At 39.9% G+C, this 24,823-nt stretch overlaps 1 protein-coding gene across 3 annotated transcripts in view; it reads right to left on the bottom strand.

The window, feature by feature from the left end:
* Positions 1-784: 784 nt before the first annotated feature.
* Positions 785-24,823, bottom strand: part of LOC105569245 (protein couch potato) — an 84,705-nt gene continuing 60,666 nt past the window's right edge. The window contains exons 6-10 of one of the 3 annotated variants that reach the window (XM_012025547.1): positions 16,115-16,248; positions 12,438-12,643; positions 7,203-7,407; positions 2,195-2,280; positions 785-2,116 (exon numbers count right to left, since the gene is read on the bottom strand). In XM_012025547.1, coding sequence (XP_011880937.1) covers positions 2,239-2,280; positions 7,203-7,407; positions 12,438-12,643; positions 16,115-16,248 — 587 coding nt within the window. In that variant the 3' untranslated portion in view covers positions 785-2,116; positions 2,195-2,238. The remainder of the gene's footprint in view (positions 2,117-2,194; positions 2,281-7,202; positions 7,408-12,437; positions 12,644-16,114; positions 16,249-24,823) is intronic. The other 2 variants (XM_012025548.1, XM_012025549.1) reach the window with 2 other exon arrangements.

Here is a 24,823-nt window from a genome sequence, read left to right as displayed (position 1 = left end):
TCGCCTTTGATCCTCGAATCATTATGAGATCTTCAATACGCCCTCATCGCAGCTTTCCGCCACCAAGAAAGTAAGAGGAGAAGGTCGGAGGGAAAGGGGAGTGAATGCGATAGGGTGAAAGAGGGGCGAATGGGACGTATTTCGGGTATGGTTGCACGTTTAGAGAAGCGCCGGGAGTTCTCTCTCTCTCTCTTTGGGAGTTCGAAAAATCGGGACAAGATCTATGTGTGTAACGCGCTACCGATTACAGCTTGTGACTCGACCAACAGAAAGGCACTTGGGCAAATTACGTGCCGAGTTGGCCGCCGTTTCTAAAACACACGGGGCACATCACCTTCACTACCTCCCTCTCTTTTTTTTCCGTCCGCTCTCTTGCTCTCTCTCTCTCTCTCCCTCCCTCTCTGCTCTCGCAATTTTTTTTTGTTTTACGGAGAAACGGACGGTCGTTCAAATTCCCCCCTCGCCGCACTTTAATTCTCATCTACAGACTTAACCCTATGATATGTTCGCGTTCGTTATGTATATATATGTATAAGATTGTTACTTACAATCACTCCCTCGCATCTCTCACTTATCATACTCTCGTTCGGGTTGATTCTCTTTTTCCTTCCTCTCCTCCTGTCGCCGTGCATGTTCTCTCGCATTCGCAGCTCCATTCTCGCTTGTATTTCAGCTGGGATATTCTCTTCCTTCCTCTCCCTCACGCTCGCACACGACGCACACACATACACCCATTCGCTCCTTCACTTTCTCCCCCCCCCCTCTCTCTCTCACTCTCTCTCTCTGTGTTTCTCTCCCTCTCCCTCTCACTTCCTTCATCCTCACCTAGGACACTAGACTCTTCTTAACAAGATACAATAGTTAAATGTACGCGCGCTCGTGCTTCGCGCGACGCGCCGATGATAAAACATAAATACACGCTTCTTAGGGCACCTTTGGTATTAAGCTTGATGTACTCATCTTCGCCTCGCTTGTATCGTTTCAGTGTGTGGAATACGCAATTTCGCGTTAGAGCCGCCACCGGGATTCGCATTGTTCTATCACGCGCGCTTCAATCGCGCGTTAATGAGCTTGATTTCTTTTTTCTTTTTTGCGAGACTCGATTCTCACGACTTATTACTTTTCCACCGATACGAACAATTCGAAAAGCTCGAGCTCGATGTAATGACTTATTTAGCGAATTTTTTTACAAGTTCCCTTTCCAAAACACCCAATAGATTATCGTTGAATGCAATTTACATGATACATCGCGGATACACCCCTGGGTGGCATGATATGTCTGATAAAATCTTCGCGACTGTCGCGTGTAAATGTATTTTTGTGTGTGTGTATTGTATACGTGTACGTGTTAACAAATATCGCGATATAACGTGCGCGTGTGACTGCGAAGAGTGCCATTTTTCTTTACGTATGCGTACACATACAAGAAACAAAATTCGCTTCCTCGCCATCCTTCGTTCTTCCGCTGCCTCCTCTTCGATCTCACCTCTTTATCATCCCTCCCACCCCCAGCCCCTTGTCTCTCGCTTCGTCGTCGTCGATCGCGATCAAAGACACGGTGAAAATAAATAGTAGGTAAAGGTAGGTACGCGAATCGAGATAAGTTAAGTTCGTTAAAAAATATATATACCTAGGAATTATTATGTGATTATATTGGGCCCCCCGCTAGAGTCGCGCGAACCAACACGCCTCTCCGCTCTGCAACGTCGAAGAATTTACAAGAATTTGCCTACCGACGTGCTCGCTGTGTCCCTTCCGGGCGGAAGGGAGCGACCGGGATCTCTCACCCTTCCACCCACACTCGCAATTTTTGCGTCTCTCCTCTTCTTTTCTTCTTCATGTGTATGTGTGTATGCGTGTGTGTGCGCGTATATGTGTATGTGTGTGTTTGCTGCTCTCGCGCTCCTACGCTCGCTCCCTGCGATCTCTCGTCAACGAGTCTTCAACTGCTCAATAGCGTGCGATTTCTTGTATGGTTCTTCCTCGTGTCTTGTTTTCCGATGGATATTCTGTCCTACGCACGTCCTGTCGTCTCCTCCGGCAACCCGATAATCTGCCTTCTTACATGCCGTTGATGTCGATCTTAAGGTTGGCCGTTTTCTTGTCTCTTTGATCCCTGAAAAGTCGAGGCATGCGGTTAGAACGATTCGTGGATACATGCACGCTCGAAACGCGACACGCAAGAAGAGATCACCTAATTGCAACGAGATGACGCTTTCATATTTAAATCGCATGTCACTAATACGCGAGACCATCACAGACGGAATTAATTACTTCTTTCTGAAACACAACAATTTCTTTAAGTTTCTCGCCGCTATGCCGTTACGTACAACAGATATTCTTAATAATATACACACAAGAAAGAAAATTGCATCATCTTTAAGCTACGCTGGATAATATTGTTGCTCGAATGTGTTCAGAGAAAATTCAAGTCCCTAAGAACTGCTCAAGTCGAATTTTGAATATTCCAAGACGCGAACGCTCAAGACCCCGAAAGCCGATGGTCATTCATAACGAATCTTTTTTTTTCAACACCGGTTCTCAAAGTCACACGTAGTGACAGTTTGAAAAAAGACTCGGTCGAGGGTCCGAACGAGGATGAAAGGACAACCTACATTTGTCTTGTTACCACATAAAGAGTGTCCGCGTGAAGCTGAAGAGACGACATTGCCATTGAGTAATTTGCGTACCTCATTAGGACGTGACTGTGCTGAAAAGCGCTCTTTCACGGTTTGTTCAAAGCTCTCGGTCGACGAAGGAGCATGTACACGACCGAAGAAAAGGAGGATATAATAAGGGAAGCAGAAGATATAAGGGATATAGACGGATAGATTGAATTTTGTTGTGTCTTGGGAAAGAAATCTCGCGGAAACGGAGATTTTATGAATAAAACGTATTTACATACCAACGGTAGACTCAAGACAGGGCGACGTAAGGAAATAAAGTAATAGAAATCTTACGACAATATTTTTCCACGGCGTATTAGTACTGTAAAAATTTTCCAAGAAAAGTTGCATCGAATGTGTTGTGTATATAATAATCGAGTATTAAATTTTGAATGAAAATAATGTATTTAATTATACGTAAAGAATTATTTTACAATATAAATGTACAATAAAGGATATTTATATGTATACAAAAGTAGAGAAAGAAAAAAACGATGCGTTTAAATTTATATCAATAAATACGATCTAGCAAAGAAACATTAAAAGGTAGATAAAGAAATTGGAGAGTTTAGAAATCCAGAAAGTGAAGAATCTTAGAAATTCTAGGGAACAAATCGACGCAAACGAATTACGAAAATATAAAAACCCAGGGAACTTTTCTCTCAGAAGTCAAAAATTAAAAACTCGATTATTCAAGAGCCCGAGTCTCGTGAGTCTCTGCTGTTTCTCAACAATCCTATAAAAAGGTTCCCCTCATCTATTAAATGCAAAAGATTTTCTGATATACGTGTGCACAGTGAGGACGAGGCGGAGAGAAAATATTCATAGGATTAAATGTTTGCGAAAAGGGCAAGAGTTTTAATTCAGCTTCAACTCGAGTATCCCACGAGGTGAATGCTGCGGTGCCAGACGTCTTTATAAAACGACGTGAATTAACGATGACGTGTTCGGCCGTGCCCAGCCCCAAGCTGGTATCGATCGTTTAATTCGAACATGGGGAGGTCGATCTGTAGCCGCGCAGCTTCACGTTTATAGCCGTGACCAATCGCAACTTTTCGGCGTCACGTATAAATAAACAAGTTGCTACACAATCGCAACTGCAAGTGAACGATATCGATCCAGCGATTTTAAAGGGTAAGGTCGATCCGAAGCGCCCTTTTATAACGTCCGATCAATTTTTGGTGACACACTTCTGCCCCGACGCGATTCCATTTCCGGACGTTTCGAATGTAGAGATTGCCGAATCCTTTAATTCTATCTTTCAGCCTCCCACATATTTCGAACATGCAGTAAAAGTCCATATTTCTTCGAGGTCCGTTCTAATTTTTCAAGTACCTTTTATTCCGTTAACATTGCGTATAGTTACACAGTTGCAAAAATTTGTGTTTTCTTGTTAAAGAAAATACCGGTTAAAATTTTTGTGTTAATTGACCTCGAATGTAAAATTATTACAATACTTGAAAAGAAATGCTAAAACAACACAATGCGTACTAATTTTTTATCTGACACAATACATATGTCCTATATTATTAGTAACAAAATTTATTTCAAATTACTTTGAGATTTGCATTTATTTTGTGTTGAAATATTAACAGAGTATTAGTGTGATCATGCATATCCATATTATGTTAAATTAACACAGAAATTTGTGCGAACCGTTTGGGACATGTGATATCTGTTAAATTTAACACAAATTTTTTCAACTGTGTAGTTTTAATTTAATTATTATAATTCGTTTTTAGACATAAGGTTAAAAAAATAAGAAAAGGTGAGAACAATTGAAATAATTGGATTTAGGCTACATAAATTTTGCCTAAAAGAATTAATTCAACTCCTGGACTTAAAGGACTTGCGTCCTTGCATTCTTTTATCATTCACTTGCACGGTTATTATTCTCTATTTAACTGAAAAATGATGCAAACTTTTTTCTTGACGTGTCAGTTACGCATGTCGAATGTCACACGCAAATAATATCATAGCTGTTATGAGCTTTACCGAAATATTACTACGATATTTCGACCAAGCGAACAACTCCGCCAGCCTCATTTAACGCAGCTTAATTACTTAGCTAATTAATTAGTTCAATCCTTTTAGCGGTTGGATAACCTGTGAGTTGAACTTAGTTCAGCCCTTAAATTACGTGAGTGGAATCGATCCTTAAATGTCCGACAAATCTTCCTTCATCGACGGAAATACGGTCTTGATTAAAAGCGGAACCTCAGAATCATCGTTGTGTCTGACTTTCCTCTTTTTTATCTTACATGAACCGTTGTCATAATTTTTGAAATTCGTTTTGCTTAGACTGATGTAAAATTCGATCGAAACATAAAAGAAACGTATCAAACCGTCTTTGTTTTTATACATATCAAATATTTTTGTACAAACATTTAAATGTACATTTCACCCGACGATGTAAGAATAGGAAGCGATTGCATCTCGACGAAAACTTAAAATATATACAAAGTTTATCACATTGAATATGTAACGAAAACATTAAAGACACTTCATTATCACAAAGCCAAAAGTAATTTCAATCAATAAAATGGATTCGAATATTGTATACAGCCAATCTTTCCCCAAGCATTACTACAACCAATTAGTATAACGTTGCTACAGGATGGTGCATAGTGCTCGTCATATCTATATGATACAGTAAAACAAAGATAAATTTGATACAGCGGAAATAAACATACAGGAAAGGAAAGGATTTCGTATGAAGGGAATTGCACCGTAAGAACGAGCAAATCGACAAACACAGGCATCGATAAAGAAGGAGCATGAAGAGAATACAACTGGAAAAAGAGATAACTTGGAATCTAGGATCGAAACCGTATAATTTGGATGAGTTCAATTTTCAGTGCCACGATAAAATTTACCTTGCTATCAAGTATCGCAATCCCATCCGCCAGAAATAGATATCGAAATCATTTCTGCCTGTCTCTAGCGTCGAAATCTGAACTCTTCGGAATTATAATTAAGTCTCTGTTTGAAAATCGTGCAAAAATTTGAAAAGGGGAAAATCATAAAAAAAAATAATACAAAACAGATAAAAAAAATTATACGTTCCGATCGCAGAAATGGGAAACGTGTATCTCAATCGAGCAATAGAGAGATAAAGAGAAAGAGAAAAAAAAAGAAGGAAAGAAAGACGGACAGATTCGCCGGCTTTCACATGTTTGGTAGGCGATTAACGGCGGATAATTGACAATTGGCACCAGCGCACGAGAGTGCATCTACTGTTCGGATACGAGTCCTCGACGGGACAGCCGTCGTCGGTCTTTCGGCCAGATTTAATTGGCCTTCAAAGTGACGGCCTGTCTGGCGCCTCGGGGCACAAACGCTTTCGAGGGCGAAACCGCGTGAGTTAGATCGAATAATGACCGAATAATTGGATCCAGGATCCACTGGGCCCAATGCATTTCGGTGCCGACGACAAAAATTAAGATTTCGAAATCGATATCACTTCGGTGACGTCAGCTTCGACGCTACAGATGTAGAAAAATGTGCCGTTTCCGCGACTTTATAAATGGTATACAATATCAGATTTTTTATATCTGCAGCATCGATATACATAGACTCATCGAAATTACACCGATATCGATCCCTAGACGAAAACGCACAGCTGTACTCATACATAGTTCCGATAAAACATTGCTTTATACAGCATTTTACTTTTAAAGATTTGTTATTTAAATTTCACTATTGACATTTTTGTATTTTAGATATTTTATTTATAGCACTATTGTATATATTTTTTTCTAATTTTATTAATTTTTCTTATGTCTTCTTTACATAAAATTAGAAATTTATATTTCTTATCAATTTCTAATTTTGTTGTGTTACGAAGACTATAAATCGCAGGTAGAAAAAACTGTTAATAGATAATATTTCATCTTCGCGTTTCATTAAGATATTCGTCGAATAAATTAATATTCATACTTTCTATATATTCTCTAGAGGATCTGATGTGGCAATTCACTGGTTTCAGTGATGATCCACTGATTAACTTTTAAAGAGTGAAATATTATGAACGTTAGAGTATAATAACAATAATTATTAAATGACACGGAATAAAAGTAAGACATAAAATGTTGGCAAAAGTACAGCCCTGCGTATTCGCCGTTGATCGCATTTACGCGGAGGCGGCTCTACCGTAGGGCGGACCACCCAAAGCCTCGTGTATGTGCAAAAGTCTCGTGCTAGATCACAGTAAACACTTGTGTTAAGGACTTGGGCGCATAAGCGAGACCCCTGGGTATTCGAAGGTACGCAAGCTCCACGCTTGACCGCGATAAATACTCTCATCGAGGCTCTCAACATGTGCAAAGTGCGCGAGAAACGCCCTCGCTAAAATCCTCGCGCGCGCGCCAAGATCCTTCTCGGAAGCATCGTCTTCGCCTTATGAATACCACGAGAGAAACAAACACCTGAGGGTTGCGAGCTCGCGAATACCTCGTACGAAAGCTCGCCTACTTCAAATAGAGCCGCCCTCCGCGTACTTTGCAGCGGTCTATCGTAGCATAAAGTGGAACCTACTTCGATCCAGAGATTTGTAAAGCCCACCTCGGCCATTTTTGACTTTGCATATTCGATTCGTATCGCTCCCCGGTCGGAGGAGAGGAGAAAGGATCCTTGGAGAGTGGCCATCGCCTGGGCCGCGTAGCGAACGTCTTGATATTCGACAAAGGCCACTGGCGACCCTCCCTTCGTGTGCATACGAAGCCGGGAGAAACCAGGAAAACTGTGCACAAATAAGAGAAGCGTACAATACGTGCTCTAGTTAGTCGTAAAGACAGTACTTTGGTAAAGGGGAAGTTTAGAGAGGTTTGGCGGGGGTCTTGGTTACTGCTTGGTTGCCATTAATGGTGTCGGTGGTGTCAGGCGGTGCCGACATGGGGTGATTACACGGAGGGGATGCGACACAAACTCAGGATCGAATTTAGATCGTTAACAGCTGTGAATTATTTCCTTCAGCATGTACGTGTGCGCAAATTATTTGGGGGGAATTTTACGTGTTCAGAGATAATTACGTACATACATACGATACACACATGTATGTACGTAAAAAGAGAAAGTTATCGAAATTAAGGGAAAAAAAACTAATCTGTACAATTATTGTTTTTGCAAAATCTTTCTTAAACGTATGAAACAGCGGGTAAATAATTGAAATTATCTGTTAAAACGTGGTCGAATGTTTGAAAAATTATAGAAAGAAGCATATCTACACGCGATAGATTCTCTTAATTATCATTCTTCGTTTACTCATTTCATAACAAACAATAAGATGGTTAATAAAAATTCTCGTATCTCCCTTTCCATTGTACACCACATTGCTCCTTCCGTTTCAAGCCTTTTGTATTAGGTTCACAGTGCATACAATTTACAAATCCGCGATTAGTCGATGGTTCGCGATACAGGGACATTACCCTCCGTGCAAACCCGTTCAGCACACCGACAATTAGTAAACGGCACTGGTCGTATGGCATTGGTACGGGTACTAGTACAGGTGCGTCCTATATGCCTACAATCTACGACGGTGGCAAATGATTAGCGGATGTCAGTGATGTTTGGAGGCGGTGCTGTTAGTACAAAGCTTTCGGCGTTCACGACGGACTTGCACAATTTCGACTATTATCGCGCCCTCGGCACGACGATTAAATTTAGGCGAGCTTGATGTTTTGCTTGTTATCCTTCGATTACTATGGTCAATGTATTCAATTCCCTTGTTTATCATTGTCCACGGATGCACAACAGAATAAACATAAATGTAGAATTCACAAATTTAAAGATTCGCAAACTGATTCGTGCACACGAATCTATGAGAACGCACGTGTGAGCTCACAAATTCATGGATCCAGCGACTTGCATAATTCTATAGAGTCATATTAAATCTCCCATTTTTAAGAAACAATTAGATAAGAGAATTTTTCAACATTTAAAATTAGTGATTATAATAAAAAGTAAGCAGTAATTATATTTATTAAAAAATTTTTAATTAAAAACGATTAAAAATGATATCAGGAATATAAAATTGAAACACAGCTGCGTTTTCAAATTACCTTTAACAAATGTTTCTTTTAATTAGTATTTAATATGTAATTTTCATAGCATCATTACTTGCAAGGTACTTAGCAATTTTATTTTCGAACAATCCTATACGTTGCACAGTCCGAAATATTTTCGCAAGATCGTAAAATTCTGTATTCTCGTCAATGACGAAATGTACTTTTTCTCAAGCGTATTAATGTGATATAATTACCCGTGCAAGAACAACGGATGAATTACATGCGACGAGCACAATGTATTCACGTCGTCGACGACGAAATTCCGTCGAATACTCCCGCGAGCTACCGAAAATTGCAGAATGCGCAGCGCGCCTCTCGCACGTGCAAACGCGTGTAATTAACTCAGGCACTCACTTACGAATTCATACTGCAGAACTCTGGGGTTTGCGGGATAATGAGATTTCGCGGGCTAATTATACGAGGAGAGGAAGAGCCCTCTCTATTGGCAACGGAACTTGCGAGACAGTCGCGCGCAGACTTCAGTCAGCGACGAAACTCGAAAGAGTGGATCGCATCCTCTGGATCGCTATTCGTACGCTGTGTGTCGGGGACATTGTTATTAGCGATTCTTAATACCTCGTGAGAATTTTCGAGGATCGATTAACTGCAGATTCTGTAACTGATGTTTGAAACGTACACAGTTGAAAAGTTTGTGTTAAATTTAACAGATATCGCATGTCTCAAACGGTCCACACAAATTTTTGTGTTAATTTAACATAATATGGATATGTCAAATGATCACACTAATACTCTTTATTTTTTTATCTTTGTGTTATCTCTTGCGTTAATATTTTAATACAGAATAAATTTAAATCTCGAAATAATTTGAGATAAATTTTGCGGAAAATTAACACATTTTTAAGGACAAAATGAATTTTAAAAATGTAATTTTTACGTTTTACAGATGTAATAAGTCAAATGACTGTTCAAAATCAACATTTTATTCTGTAAATTTGAACAGATAAATCTCGTTACTAATAATATATTATAGAACATATGTATTGTGTAAGATTGAAAAATAAGCACACATTCTGTTGTTTTAACATTTCTTTTCACTTATTTTAATAATTTAACATGAATGTGTTAAACATTTAACACAAAAACTTTAACCGGCATCTTTTTTAACAAGAAAACACAAATTTTTCAACTGTGTAAATATGATAAAAATGGTATTTGAATAAAAAATTTGAATCAAAACAAACAATAAAGATAAAAAGAACTTCAGATACTGCCAGCCGTAGTCGTGCCATAAACAACAATGAAACTTAGATAAATTTATTTAGTACGATATGCATTCCTCGATAAGAAACAAAAGACGATTTACAATATAATAACTAACGTGTCAATATATGTATACCATGAAGTGGTTAACATGCACCATTCGACGATTGTGCAGGAAAGGTGAAAATATTTTCTCCAGATTCGTGCTATTAAATTACCTTGAACTGAGCAAAATAATTTTAGATTTTGTTCAAACTCTTTTGTCGAATAATTATCGAGAGGGGTTATTTTATTTCCAAACTTTCATTCTTCTCGATTCAACTATTTGTGTATGCATTTCTAAAGTAAAAAGAAGGTAAGCTACATGTACTCTCCAATGCTACACTCTCTTCTCTCTTTATAATTATCTATTTTTAGAAACTGGGTAAACACGTATACATTTTTACACCGTTAATATTTAGATCCTTGAATTTCTGAGTTTATAATTTGTGAGTCATAAAGTGTATAAAGATACAAGACATATCATGTCTCTCTGTTAATTTCTTCAAATTGTGTACAATTTCTTCCAATGCAACTGTTAAACTTCGTCGCTCCCTTTCTTCGTTTTTTTTTTCTAATAACCATAGTAATCGATATCGGAAATACCAAAGCAACTACTCCCAATATTCTATTAAACAAAGAGTATAATCGAGCAATTTCATCTATCATACAGTTTCGCAGTGCAAAATTACGTAGAGAAAATAAATTCACGTAACTTTCTCTTCTTACCGGCAATTATTATAATCCCGCGACTGCAAATACGTGGTTCGCAGCATTAATCAAAGATAAATTAACGACTCTTTACCGGATCCTCAGGTTTTCCTATTCCTACGTAGAAACTTATGTACATGCGGAAAAGCGGATATTAGCCGCGGTTTAACCGATTTAACGTAGACATATCGAAAGAGTTCGTAATTCTCGACTCAATGATTCACGACGTACCGGAGGCGTACTCAGGATCGTGGGAAGGTTCCGCATGGCGGGGCACGTGAAAATAATTTATTACACGAGCGCAACTGTTATGCCCGGCCGGATAACATATTTTAACTTTGCCGCTTGTTGGATAGCTGACACTCAAGCGAGCAGTCTAATTGCGAATATCTCCGTTTGCAATTAGCGGGTCACCATGTTTAATTATGGTTTTGCGCTCAGCATTCTCAGTGACCCGAAGGTTCCCGTCCATGATATATACATCAGGACTGCGTCAAGTACGACAATGTAATAATTAATAGCAAGTGTACTGACATTCCGCAAATTTTTTAAGCGTCACGAAACGATAAGAATTGCACCCATTAAGCGCTACGGTCGCGACTTGTGCTTTTTAACGGCATTTTTTTTTCCCGACACAGGAAATCCTCGGATGCATGTATCCTTGCTAAAGTTACATAACTATGTGACGTAAAACGTTAACAAGCTACTTCCTCAAACGGAAAACTTCCGATCTTTGGTTCATCTAGAACTTATTCGTGGGTAAATTTGGTTTTAATACAAGAGTTTATGTAAATACGAAATTCTTTTTATTTAAACACGGCAAATCCAATTGTTGGACTCGTTGCAGATTGAATGAGTGTGTACAACTTATATAAGTCAACGGTCCAACAATCGAGAGATCTCTTACTCTCTTCGCTAAAGATTTCCGCCGGATAAAGTAATCTAAAGGTGGGTGGGATAAAATATTGGAGAATTAAAAGCTCGACGATTCTAAAATTGATTCGTAGAATTGAAAAATGTTTTTACCGCCATATTCTCGCTGTTGGTTCATAGAGGATAGCAAATGTTCCGAATACACCACGACATCGTGATATCGCCACCACGTGGTGCACTGATAAGACCCACGTGTATCGGTACCCGTATCGCAATTGGCGCGCATTTACCGCCAGCATGAGAACACATGATATAAACATGACTTGGTCATTTTAAGCAATTCATTATCTTCGTTATCATTCTTATTATAATTAACATCCGCATCTTCTGACATGTCGCGTTAAAATAAAATTAATTATCTATGCGTTCATTACACAATGAACGCGGCCTTTAAATAGCATCTTATCTAACAATAATATTAAATGTAAATTGAGGTCTAAAAGCTCCCGATATAATAATAAAAAAAGAAATATTCAATTTCGTCACTTTATTTAGAACAACGGGATGCAAAAGAAGCTACTTTCTGAAGTTGGAGATATTTAGACTTTTCTCCGGTGTGCTTAATTTTTTTTTTGCAAATGTATCCCGCGACGCCTACACCTTTGCCACACGGCGATAACGCACCTCGGTGCATTCTGAAAACTGTCCTTAGGATCTCGATAATTACACACATGTGTGGCTCACGGAATATATAAATATAATAAATCGATAAGCGAGCGCAACCGATAGGCGAGCACGTTCGATTCGCTCGCGTACGGCTACGGATTAAGGGAATAAAATGCGGACGGGTGAGATGTCTGACCTGCTGAAGATGTCCTTTAGCTCATGCTCGGACACGAACTGGCCCAGGTTTGCCACGAAGAGGGTGGAGCACTGCGCATTGCTGACGATGTTCGGCTGTGACGAGGGTGATCCGACCGGTGACGCCAGTGCCGGCGACGGTAAAAAATGAGGCAGCGACGCGTGTATCGACGTCAACGTCGTAGGATGCGGCAGGGACATAGGCGCCTGGAAAATATAAATACTTCCGTCATACACTCAGCTCGCTCCTCTCGGCCATGAGTAGTCGGTCCGTTCGCACAGATCGACGCGTTTGCGTCAGTCCGCCTCGTCCTTCCCAACCCTACATGTGTCCCTTCGACAAAAAAATTGCACCTTTTCAAACAGTAAAACTCAAGCCTAAAGGTCGCCCCGACGTAGGAAGTGCGCTCCCTCGATCGAAGAAAGCGCCATTCGCGAAGGTATCGCGAAAAACAAACAGGTGTCTGAAGAATCTAAAACGAAATTTCAACACTGTGTGTTTTAACTTTTGCAATTTAAATATGTCTTCTAGAACGTTACGTACTTAATCTTTTTTGTAAAAAGTCTTAAATTGTACGTTGCAAATTGCTACGAGAAGCAGGCAACGCGTGCACCTTCTGATTGTAGATCGAAGCACGTTGTTTTTTCTTCTCTTAAGAACGTAAGAAGTTGTTTCAACCGGTACAATACTTTTTGTTGAAAATAAGAATTGATATAACTAACCAATCGCGCGGAAATAAATTATATAACGCGAGAAAACGCAGTAGATTCCTCATCTAATTATACGTGCGCGAATATGTCTGTAAAAGATATCATCAATATGAAAGGAATGATTCTGAATCATTTGCATTGAGTGCCGTTATTAACTTATCAAAGCGATGATAAATCTCGCCAACGACATTCTCGGTTTCGCCAAGTCGCTCGAGAACGCGTTTAATCGAGTTGGATCGCAGAAGATATTCAACTTAATAAGATCCGACGTTATTGCTACCAGGTTCTCGGTTCGTTATTCCTCAAGTGGATATATCTCAAGATTCGCTTCCTTTTTACTTCCGTTAAAGGAAAGGCAAGATGCGTACGGAGAAAAAGGAAATAATAGCGCGGCAGTCCGGGCTCGAGAGCCTTCGATTTATCAAACGTTCAATGCAACAGATTTTCCCTCTCGTGCGGGTAAATTCGAGGAATATCGGTAATGCTCTCAATTTTAGTAATAAGAATGTCTTGTGTCTGAATTTCGCGTGAGCTGTACAAAATTGACATGCAAAATTTTAGTCCCTTCCAAAAGCTCCCACGACATAATCCTTTTGCTGAATCGATATCCCGCCATGAAATAACCATTTTCCATACATCCGACGTTTCTTGTGGAAGATTGGTTTTAAGAATTTAATTTATGTTTTACAAAACAACACACTTTTACGCTTTTTGCAAAGTTTTTTTTTCCGCAACGGTGTCTGTTATTAAACGAGAAAAAAGAATCACACACTTATAGAATTTTAAGTGTTAGGAACTTTAAGGTGAACGATGCAGCAATGATTTATAGATTTAAGAACTTAACTATACGAAACGATAACCCAAGGGCTTATTTAAATGCAAGATTATCTGCCGATCTGTCCTAAAAATATAAAAGTTCAAAATACGAAAGACCACAAAGTTCAAACGAATATGCTGTTTGGCAATGCTAATGCTATTCATAAAGTCCAGAAATGCCTGAATCAATTAACAGCATTAAAAAATTTGGCCATCCTTTCTATTGATTTTAAGCAGGGATTACGAGTACCGGGATATAAGAACACATTGTATCGCAATTCCTTATCCTCGCGTCCTCAATTGTTCCACAATTTGCCGTGGCAATGTAATGAAATAATATCGATCCGTTATTACAGTGTAAAAAGCATCACATGCTACGTAGTGATGTCGTACGCAATGCGATCGATAGAGTAACTGATTGTATCACGTTCGTCCACATTCGTGGCTACGTCGTCGCGCTATTTGTCCACACACATAGAAATCAGTAGAGCGTATTTCACGAGCGAGTCGCGGCTCGGCATTAATGCGTGACAGGCACCCATGTGATCCTGGCACAGGCTTATGCGACATTAAGAATCGATAGAGTCGTGCGATTTGGTGCGATCGGTACCACCGAATCGTCAATGTCCCAAAGGAAATTGAGGCTACACTCGCGCCGAACAATTATTCCGATTCTTCAAGCTACGAGCTTTCATTGAACATTGATCTTTTCTCCGAATATTCTTTAATAAATAAGAAGACGAATTTTTTATCGTACCGAAAACTCTATTAAGGTAAACGAAAAGTCTCGCCAGTCAATCTTATATCAGAGTTCGATGTAAAATTTAAACGAAAGACGAATTTCCAGAATAACGAAGATTCCGATATGGAAAATGTATGTACCCTTATTTCTATATCTTCACATATCTCTTCATTTAATTTTCCATATCTCTTAGATTAGGTGCTGCTAATTACCTAACATGCGGCTTATCGGTGTTATTTATGGTTGCGCCTTACACTCTTCATCTATCTTCATTAATAACTATATGAAATAAGCCCGAACTGTAGATATCATCAGCGCATAATGTCCACGAGTTTTAAATACTCTTTCTCAGCTCGTAAAATTAAAAGGGCGGATGCGGCTAGACCGGAGAAAGGGTGAACCGCGCAATTATTAACGTTGGTCTACGGCGACCATAATTAATACATGTCGCGACAAACTACGGAGGCATCGCGGTAACTTCGAAACTCTGCGATTCGAAGCTAGCGTGACGTATGCCCGCACGGCTATACGTTTCTGCATAATACGTGAGGACACGCAGTGCGACGACAAGTTGCGCTATCGATTTTGTGACGATACAAAGCGTAATATTCGAACATACGCTGACTAACATTACATGTGTATGTATAGAGAAGATGTTATTTATCCGCATGGTATTATTCATTATGGACGTCGTATTAATGCTGGTTTTATGTAATGTTTATACAGGATTAGGTATCATCACCGCATCAAATTTTAACGATGGACCTTCTGCTCCAATTACGATATTCCCTAAACAAATACATAGGTTTCGAATTATAGGCTATTAATATTGAATGACATTTGGAAATAAAATTTTCGATGCGCAAAATTTTATCTCCATTTAACTTTATCTCTTGACAATTTTATCATGAAAATATTTATCACAAAGATTGAAGATCGAAAAATCTACTCCGATCCACTCCTTATCGAAAAATCAAATTATTCGAGTTAATTATTCCAGATGCGATGACGATAAAACACCTGTCACATATAGTTCGCGTAAAACTTTTAAAGCAACAATATCTTGATTAAATATTTTTTCCCCCGAAAATCTAACATTCTAGAGATTCATAAAACCTAAAGGTCTACGCGAGATGTAAAAAAAAAAAAGAATCAGGGCATCGGAAAAAAAGGGACCGAGGGGCTAAAGCGCTAAAGAATTCGACGACCAAGAATGTAGAGGGAATCCAGGAGTCGAGGGCTCAAGGTAGCCGTGATCGAAAGCATCTTCGGTCCTTGAACCCTCATGAATCTCCTTGTTACCATGTAAGAGTAATCGAGTATAACGATCATGTATCACTAACGTGCATCGGGGCGCTCGTCGGCGGCTCCAGAGCTTTGTCTGCAGATAGTCAAAGATAGGAACGTACGGGGACCTGAGGATGTAACGCCGGGTGCACCAGCGTCGCATGTTGCAGCGTGCCCGGTAATTCGCCGGCTGTAGAATACGCCAATGGATGATGCCACAATTCAGGACCACCGGGGAAGAACGGACTCCCTAGGTCTGCAATAGAGCACAGGATTAGATAGAGTCGCTCCCCTGAGTAATTAAATGTGCGGTTGCGAACCGCGTTTCACGCGCGTTCTTGCCCGCCAGGATATCTACCAATACTGGAAATGCCAGAGATGGATTTTTATCTTCGTACCGGACGTATCATAAATATGTCCCAATTTAATACACTGACATTTCCCAACATAAAATATTAGCAAAAAAAAAGGATTCGTCAAATGTTTATTTTCACTCCATATTTGCATATCTTTATCGATAAAGTAGATAAAGTTATTTGTAATTCAAACATTTTAGTACCCAACCGAAAAATAGAGCTCTTCGAAATTTTTTTAGAGATAGAAGTATATCGGAATGTGAAAATCTTTATCGATAAAGTAGATAAAGTTATTTGTAATTCAAACATTTTAGTATCCAAGCGAAAAATAGAGCTCTTTGAAATTTTCTTATGTTAGAGATAGAAGTATATATCGGAATGTGAAAATTTTGCTTACACATACAATAGATATCCTGTCCATTATTTATATTAGTCGGCAGCCCTTACGTAAAGCTTTGCTGAACATTATCTCTGTTGACGTGAAACATTACTATACTCCTATCATGTTGCGGAAAATCTTTTTCAAATTTATCTAGTTTTCCATCTAGCAACGTACGCTGCTTTTTACATGAAAGCTGCCTATTCGTCTTTGTTATAGCAACACTAATGATATTCATTATTAACAGGTCACAGAACCGTGTTATCCGCAATCAAAACGAGTTATTTAAATATCGCATAAAATGCATCGGGTTCGAGGTGAAACGCGCTTTCCGACGCGGCCCGAAAGGTCGCGCCAATTTTACCGCGCAGATTATTTCAGCATTGTAATCGTCGCGACATTTCCAACACACTCTTCGTAATGAAGAATACGCAAACTTATTTTGTCCCTTTCGCGATCGAAATTAGACATGTGTCTGATCGCAAAAGGACGAAACATTACATAATTCACGTGACAAATGTTTGCTCGTGGTCGAAGGAAAGTGGACGCAATTGGATCGGCATTTTATTAGACCAGCAATTACGCAATCGATAATGTCCAGGTCATTATTTCTCCTTTTTTTTTCTTTTTTGCTAAAAGTTACGAAGACGTACGAAGATAGAAACGATAATTATGGTACTCGGAGATTTTCGGAAGCTGAACGAGATTGAAAAAGGTCGATCGAAGTCGAGAGCTCAGACGTATTAAAGATTATCTTGATTTATGCACGACTATATATCGCAATGAAATAATAATTATGAAAGATTTTATATAAATTATTACACGTCGATAGATATAGTTGACAGATAATTAATAAACGTCACAATTTTATATATGAAATTAATATTGAGACAATAAGCTGGAAAAATTTGATCTTCTCTTATCCTTTAACGATTACGTCGAATACGTTTTTTTTTATAAATAATATTTATATTTTTCATTCAAGATAAATAAATTAATCTAGCAGACTTATACGCTACAAAAGATTTCAAGCATTTACTTCGCTTTATAAAAATATGCGTTTCTTCTTGTAAATTAAGTCCATTTCATCCTTAATCAATCCTTAATAATAGAAGTCGATGACTTCTATTAATTAATTTACGAGCAACTAACGAACTTATTTATAAGTAAGTAACTAGTAGAAATTCACTTGTCGCTCAAGTAAAATTTACAAACTTCGTGTCGCAAATATTGCCACTCCAGGGAGCACCGCGACGCAGATTATTCGCGGTGTAATGGCAGAGTATAGTGCGCCATCGAGCGTAATCGTCGACGGCACGACATGAAAAAAATGGTCTTCTTGGAAGCCGGTAAATCGCTAGAGAGGGACTTATGATTAGGCGTTACGAGCCAGTGACAATGGTGAACCGAGCGTCTTCTCAGCGATTCGCTGGCGGACCTTCATTTGCGACGCCGATCTCGTTACGCAATTGATAATATTTACATTGCGTGGTTTTCCGCGAAACGCGTTCCAGCCTCTAATGATTAAATTCTAATTTCCGAGCGACTTTTGTTGTCAGCTTAATGGCACTACTTAAGTACACGGCTTCCTCGTCATGGAGAGAGAAATGCCAGCGAATCATTGCCGAGCACTCTTTTTTATCTATTCGCTTCTCATTTTGTTGACACGCGCACACGCGATTACCACTGCGAGTGCGAAATCGCATGAAACAATAGCGACGAGATCGATGCAAGCCAACACAAAGTTGGCGTCCACGTGCAGCCGCGCCTTTCTCGCCGCGATCCGTCGCGAACGCGCAATTGCTACGCTACTTTTTTTCACTCGTATGAATTGTCCGAGCCACAGTGGCGTACGTGTAACAAAACGCTCTTTCATACGCGATGGAATATCGCGAAAATCTTGCATCACTCGCTTGCAAATGTCCGAACGATCGACTGGACAGCGTGTGCATCCGGTCTGTTTCTCTCAACGACAAGCCAGCTACGATCTTACATGGATCTTAGCGCAAAATCCATTACTAAATTTAACCGAAATCACTTTCAAGCATTTTTCAATATTTCCTTATTATAATAACATTTTTACTGGATCATAATTACGCAATAAAAATTAAATTGCAAATTATAATTTTTCATTATACGATCCAGTGATTCCCGATTAAATTGATCGTCGGTTAATCGATGATCGTTTATCCCTGAAAAATTTTTAAGCACCAACGGAAATAAAAAACTGACCATTTTAATGGTGAAAAATCGCATAATTAGGCCGCAAAATATTTCTAATCGGACACTCGATTAACCAAGAAATCCTTTCCTCCCACTTTCTCCCTTTCTTCGTTCTTCTTCGTTGTAAATTAATTTCCAAGTTATGCTAAGACACGTTAGTATTCTATATACACGGAAATTAATTGTATCCGCAACGAAAATCGCATTGTTTCCATCCGCGAGCCAGTGTTTTTTACGGGAGAATTGCAGCAATCTAATGTTCCAGCAACTATTGAAAATCCTGTGAAATCTCCTGAGATTTGCACCTTCCCCCTCTTCCTCTTCCCTCGGGCGAAGAAGCTTTATTTTCATTAAAATGTGATCGTTCGCCAACAGAAGCCACTGCATAAGCCCTTACGTGTATATGTCTGCCATTCGGTGGTGTGTTTTAGTCCCTGCCAGGACTGTGCACTTTATTGATTCTAGGCTGACCTCCGATTCGCATGGCGAAGCACACAGGCTCGAGTAAACGCGTACCGTCTAGGTAGGGAGAAAGCTTTCACCGTTGTCGGCGTTCAGTCTTTTTTATCTTCTTTCCATTTATTTCACAAACGACGATCCAATAAATTGGAAAACAACACGTCGCCTTCCAATTTATTCAACCATAAAGACTTTATTACACAATGAATTTATTTTACGCAATTAAACATATTCATAAAAAATTGCGCCCCGTTCCCCGCATTAATTTCCAAATTGGCTTCCGTGAAATTGACAGGCAACAAAAATATATAGAATAATAGGGAATCAATTGATCACTTAAAAGATTATTTAAAAGACTTGGATAGACATTTACATAAATAAACTGCATATTTTTAATTGTTTCATAATCGAATATTTAAATTCTTGGTCATGTGTTCCTTTTACTTCTTCGAGCAATAATGCAATTTGAACACACGATTGGAAGAATATAGCTCGTACAGTTTGTATCACAACGATAGATTTATAATTTCGATGACTTGCGTTCTCCATTCTTATTGCCTTCCTTCGAAATGATTCAATTCTCGTGCGCTTGTTAATGAAAGTTACGGCGAAACATTTCACTTAACACCTCTCACGCGTTCCCAGAGTGTCCTCGTATCATTGCACAGTGGAGAGTTATTTGCACAACGCGTTCCTTCTTCGCGACGCGGTATAACCGAGTGATTAACCTGAATCCTAGAAACATATTTTTACAAAGTTCATTACCGTTTCCACATAACGATTTTGTTTGTTAGTTGTCGCCAACGTGCATCTTTCGGTTTTTAGAACTCAGACAATCTATTTACGCGTTTCACGACCAATTAATAATTATGCACACTGATAAAACAATTTCAAGCTAATCATGATTTGCTAAAAATGCCGCTGTAACTATAAATTTCTAAACCACAGCAAACGGTTTGCACCTAATACAATAGGCACAGTAGCAAAATATTAGCTACCGTAACTGAATATTAGCTGTACATATTTTACAACTGAAATTCAGTTACCACATGCACTTTTCAGCTACATGCAATATTATAATGTAATAATAAATTGAAGACTCTTCTTTCCTCTATAACGTTCGTAAATTTTATCATTACTAATTTGCAGCATTGATATTTCTATGTGCAAATAAAAATCTGCATTGCTACATAAAATAACAGCGACAAGAGGCAAATAAGCAGTAAAGTACTAAGTATCTATCATGATTTATAAATTGCTCTCGCACTCTACCAGTACGTTCACATTTGTATGTTTCATATGGAAAGTAATTTATATATATATATATTATCTCCTGTTATTTATTGGTCAATGACATCAGCTGTTTGTGTCGCTACTTATATCACGTAATCTGCTTTCCTTTGTATTTCATTATTCAAATTAACATATCGAGGTTAATGTCATGTTAAGAAATTAACAAACCGAATGCACAATAAAATGAAAAGGCAAATAAGATTTTACGTCGGTTTATAAATAACTTGGTTCAATATTTGCCATTTAACTTAATTAGCTTCGCAATGCTAACAGAGCGGTGTAAACCCCAATATATACCGTAAAATAAATAACTTAAGTAAATTATTCGATATAAATCAACTCGACTCGCACATTTTCCACGATTCTCAGAGCTGCATTTACACCAGTTAAAAAATGAGCAGTAACAATATAATAAATATAACATACAGTTATGAGAATTCTCGGCACGATTAGATGCAATTGCCACGTTGTTTATTGTCGCCGACAACGCGAAACGTAAGACTCGCAGACGTCAGCAATTATTCCCGAGCAGCGCGTCGCATTTGTATGCGAGTGGGAAATGAGTTGCGTATCCGATGGGGGGAGAAAATTCTACGAAAGAACAGTCCCTTTTTTTAAAAAAAAAAAAAAAGGACGCGCAGTTTCTATATCGATTCTAGGCGGTCATTTGTGATGCACGCAACCCTCGCAACGCTACGCGAACAACGCACGTGGCCTTTCGCACGAACCTATACCCGCAATACCCACCTTCTTGGCGTCGCGCGTCTCGTACTCAATATAACGCACATATGCGGATCTATGTTAACGCTAACGCTATTGCGGCGCGGCCCTCGCGCCGACATCGCGCGTCGTCGTCGCGCGCGGGGGCTCCGGCAGCGTGCGAAAAGCCAGCCGAGCATACCATTTTCCAGCGGGGAAAATGCAGGGCCGCATTCCTCCGCGCGTAGATAATGCATAATACGTCTGAGCACGCACGGTCACACGTGGAAAACTCGGTTAAATGGACCATGAATTTCGGAGCGTACAATCAACGCGCGTGTCTTCCCGCCGCGCGAATCTTGGGGTCTTAACGCAACGTACGGCAATTCATTGCGTTAATTTCGCGTCGTGTTTCGTACACCGCGTCGTAATCCCGCAATGAACAATATTAAAATGAACAAACGATATTGAAACTTTGCAATTGCGAGAGATAATAATTTTGAAAGAACGTGAATCGCCAGTACTTAATTAACAAATTGAGTCCTACTGTGGTCGTTACGTCGGACGCACGTGCCGTCGAACGTAGTTCGCCGAGTGACGCCCAGAGATGGATGTCAAACCTCCGTTTTTAATTTAACAACGACGACGTAATATTTATTATCAAATTGCTTAAAAAGGACCACAACCCGTACGGTCGAATCAAACAAATAAATCATCTGCCAGCCCAATGTCGTCTGACAATTCTTTTTACCGACAATAATAATTTCTCCGACAGAAACGGAGAAGAAGGGGATAAAGAAACGTGATCCCCGAGTCTAACATTATTAAAATGTACAAACGATATTGAAAACTTGCAATTGCGAGAGATAATAATAATTTCCCCAACAGAAATAGAGAAGGCGGGGACAAAGAAACGTGATCACTGCGTTTAATAAGATTGTCATTGAAAGATGTATAAGTATTTTTAGCATGCTCCGTAATTTCTCTGTTAATTGCACTTTATGCAGAGAAAAAAGCCGTTCGTGCAGCCAGCGTATTCAACAAAACATCGGACATTAACGACCACCGGCGGTCGTGTAGATACAATTTAACCTGATTATTCCTTACGACTATTCTCCTCCATAATTCACCTGCAAACAGTTTAGGTGGCGATCATAAATTTTATTGAGCCCGCGCGCGTCTCGCGTAACTTTCGATGTACAAGGGGCCAGTGTCTCTCAACGGAAAATTTGGCTGAACTTCGCTGACAAACAGCGTCCCCGAAGAATCTTGGCCAAGTTTCTTACAATACCCCTCGCGCATTATACCTTAACAACAGATACTTCAATCCTTTAAAATTGGCAAACGTGTTGGAAGCAAACGTTATTTATATAAAACTGATTAGTGTACGTCTTCCTTTTAAATAAGGTTTCAACCAAAATCTTATTAAAATAAAATTGTTTAGCAATTGATAAAAAATTATATACCCGTCATTTACAATTCTAATAATAGCCATTTACAATTCTAATAAATTCACGTAAACATATAATATTTCTCTCTAAGAATAAAAGAGTGAAAAGATGATGTAACAGTGCGGTTAAATATACACGCGGAATAATTCTACGGGTGAAATATTTGCAATGTTAATCGCTCTAAAATCATATTTGATTGGTCAGAAGACGCTTATGTAAATAGAGTTGAGAATCGCCGCAAAAAGCTGGCATGCCGATTTTTCTTCCTGGCCGCTTGTTCGCATCCGGTGTGGTGGTTTTATCCACTGCACCGTGGTTTCGCTTATTTAATTAATAATGGAATATTGTGTGTATCATTATGTTTTATTCTTATTATAGATTATCTATATTTTGATGTGTTATAATACGTACGCTTTGCTCGAGGTAGCAACGCTTTCCTCGAGGTGGCAACGCCTGGGGGTATCGTACCCTGAGCCACGTTGGTTGAGTCGCAATGCTTTGCTCGAGCTTTGCTCGAGGTGGCAACGCCTTGGGGTCTCGGCCCCGAGCCACGTTGGGTGAGTCGCAATGATTTGCTCGAGCTTTGCTCGAGGTGGCAACGCCTCGGGGTATCGGGCCCCGAGCCACTTCGTTTGAGTCGCAACGCTTTGCTCGAGCTTTGCTCGAGGTGGCACGCCTTGGGGTATCGGGCCCCAAGCCACGTCGATGGATTCTTTCTCTGTGCCCTTTTTTGGGGTGGCAACGCCTGGGGGTAACGTACCCTGAGCCACGTCGTTTTGGAACACTCGTTTTTGATGCCCCTTTGGCCGCGGGAGCTCGCTCGTCTTCACTCGCTGTCGATCTCTAAAGGACTGTGTCGTCTCAAGACTACGCTATCGAACCTTTTTTCTCGCTCCCCCCTTTCCCCGTCATGCCCATTGGTCGGTCGAGCTCTTACGATTCCGCCGTTCGGCGATTGGGGGATTGGTGGGAGTTCACTTTCCTTTCGATGACGAGCGAGCGTTCCCTTTGTGACGCATCGAGTGTTCTTTTTATGACGCATCTAATGTTCGGCTTGTCGTGCACGACGTCGTATACTTATTTGTTTAGGATGTAGACACAAAGAGTGGTCATACGTATTTGCTTAATACCTAGATATGAATAATGGTCTCAACAATCGTTTTTATATTGAATAAAAGCATTGGCCAGTGTAGGTCGTTTTTTGAAAAATACTTATCATTGTTTTGAATTACTGGCGATATCACGAGACACGGTAGTGTCTCGCGCCAAGTGTAAGCGTAGCTAGTACACGCGTGCGAGACCGACCGTGTAAGTTTACGCGAGTACACGAGTTGACGGGCCCTCAGATTTTCGGATCTCAACAACGGCTGATCCGACGAAATTAAGACTGCGCTTAATCGATAGCATGGGTACGATTTGCATAATAAAAGTGTTTTTACTTTTCTCCTACGTGCTCCAGGAGTGGAGGTATTGCAATGCAAAAGTCAGATTTGTTAAATTTTGGATTAAGAAACGTCTTTGTCGTCGTCTTCGTCCCGGTCGTCTTCGTCCCGGTCGTCGTCGTCGTCGTCGACCAGACCAGCATTTTCACTTGACTTTTCACTTGACCACGTTGCAATTGACCACGGTCACGATCGACCACATTGCAATTGACCACGGTCCCGCTTGACCACGTTGCAATTGACCACGGTCCCGATTGACCACGTTGCAATTGACCACGGTCCCGATTGACCACGTTGCAATGGACCACGGTCCCGATTGACCACGTTGCGATTGACCACGATCCCGATTGACCACGTTGCAATTGACCACGGTCCCGATTGGCCACGTTGCAATTGACCACGGTCCCGATTGACCACGTTGCAATTGTCTTTCCCGCGTTTCCGCGTCTTTGCGCGTATTTTCTGCGTCTTTTCCGCATTTCCGCATCCCCGCGCGTCTTTTCCGCGTTTTCGCGTCCCCGCGCGTCTT

Source organism: Vollenhovia emeryi, unplaced genomic scaffold, assembly GCF_000949405.1.
Source record: "Vollenhovia emeryi isolate VEMERY1.0 unplaced genomic scaffold, V.emery_V1.0 DF939125.1, whole genome shotgun sequence".
NCBI classification, from domain to species: Eukaryota; Metazoa; Arthropoda; class Insecta; order Hymenoptera; family Formicidae; genus Vollenhovia; species Vollenhovia emeryi.
Note: the sequence above shows the minus strand (reverse complement) of the source record. Positions and strands in the feature narration are given on the sequence as shown.